At 74.6% G+C, this 1047-nt stretch overlaps 1 protein-coding gene across 1 annotated transcript in view; it reads left to right on the forward strand.

Annotated features, from left to right (window-relative positions):
- Positions 1–1047, forward strand: part of MNEG_12147 (hypothetical protein) — a gene marked incomplete at both ends in the record, with an annotated part of 4068 nt that overhangs the window by 2195 nt on the left and 826 nt on the right. The window contains one exon of the mRNA XM_014039380.1: positions 56–870. Within this exon, the coding sequence (XP_013894834.1) occupies positions 56–870 (815 nt within the window). The remainder of the gene's footprint in view (positions 1–55; positions 871–1047) is intronic.

Here is a 1047-nt window from a genome sequence, read left to right on the forward strand (position 1 = left end):
CCCCGCCGTGAGCACCGCTAGCGGCGGCTCGCCCTCGCCGGCGACCTCGCCGCAGAAACAGCAGCAGCAGCAGCAGCAGCAGCAGCAGCAGCAGGCGGCGGGCGTGGACTGGCGCGGCTCCGGCGCGGCCGTCAGCCGCAGCGCGCAGATGGGGCGCCCGGAGGCCGCCCCACTCGCGGCCGCGGCGCTGGCGCTGGTCCGCAAGTGGGCCGCGGAGCAGGGCGGCGCCGGGTGGCGGCTGGAGAGCCTTTTCATGACGGCCAGCAACTTCCAGGCGGCACCCACGGGCGCGTCGACGCTGCAGCGCTTCCTCGTGCCGCGGCCGGATCCCTTGGGTAGCGGCGCCTCCGCCGCCGCGTCATCGGGCGCGGCCGTGAGCAGCGATGACGGCGGCGCGGGCGCGGCCGCGAGCCCGGGGAAGCAGCCGCGCGGGGGCGACGCCGAGGCTGGAGCGGGTCGCGGTGGGTTGCGCAAGCGGCGGCGCGGCGCGGCGGCTGCGGGTAGGGGGCAGGCGGGTATTCAGCGGTTCATGGCCGCACGGCAGCAGGAGGACGTGGATTGCGACGGCGACAGCCGACAACAGCAGCGGCAGCAGCGGGAGCAGCAGCGGGAGCAGCAGCAGCAGCAGGAAGAGCAGCAGCAGGCGCCTGTGTTGGAGGAGGAGGAGGACGACCACGACAACGAGGAGCATTGGGAGGACCGGGAGGATGAGTGTGGTGTCGAGGAGGCGGACGGCGTACCGTGTGACGCAGCAGCCGCTGGCGCCGCGTCCGCGTGCGGCAGCCAGGAGGCGCTGGTCGCGTCCCTCAGGGGCTGGCTGGACAGCCAGCAGGCGCTGCTGAGTCAGAGCCAGCAGCAGCAGCAGCAGGGGTCGCAGCGGCACGACGGGCTTCCGCAGCAGGCACGAACAGCAGCAACACCAGCACAGCAGCAGCAGCAGCAGCAGCAGCAGCAGCAGCAGGAGCGGGATGGGCCCGAGCACGCGCCGCAAGCAGCAAGCCTTGGGCGCAGCCCCAAGCGCCGGCGCCCTGCCGCCGTGGCGGCGTC

Source organism: Monoraphidium neglectum (genome assembly GCF_000611645.1).
Source record: "Monoraphidium neglectum strain SAG 48.87 unplaced genomic scaffold scaffold03091, whole genome shotgun sequence".
Lineage (NCBI taxonomy): Eukaryota > Viridiplantae > Chlorophyta > Chlorophyceae > Sphaeropleales > Selenastraceae > Monoraphidium > Monoraphidium neglectum.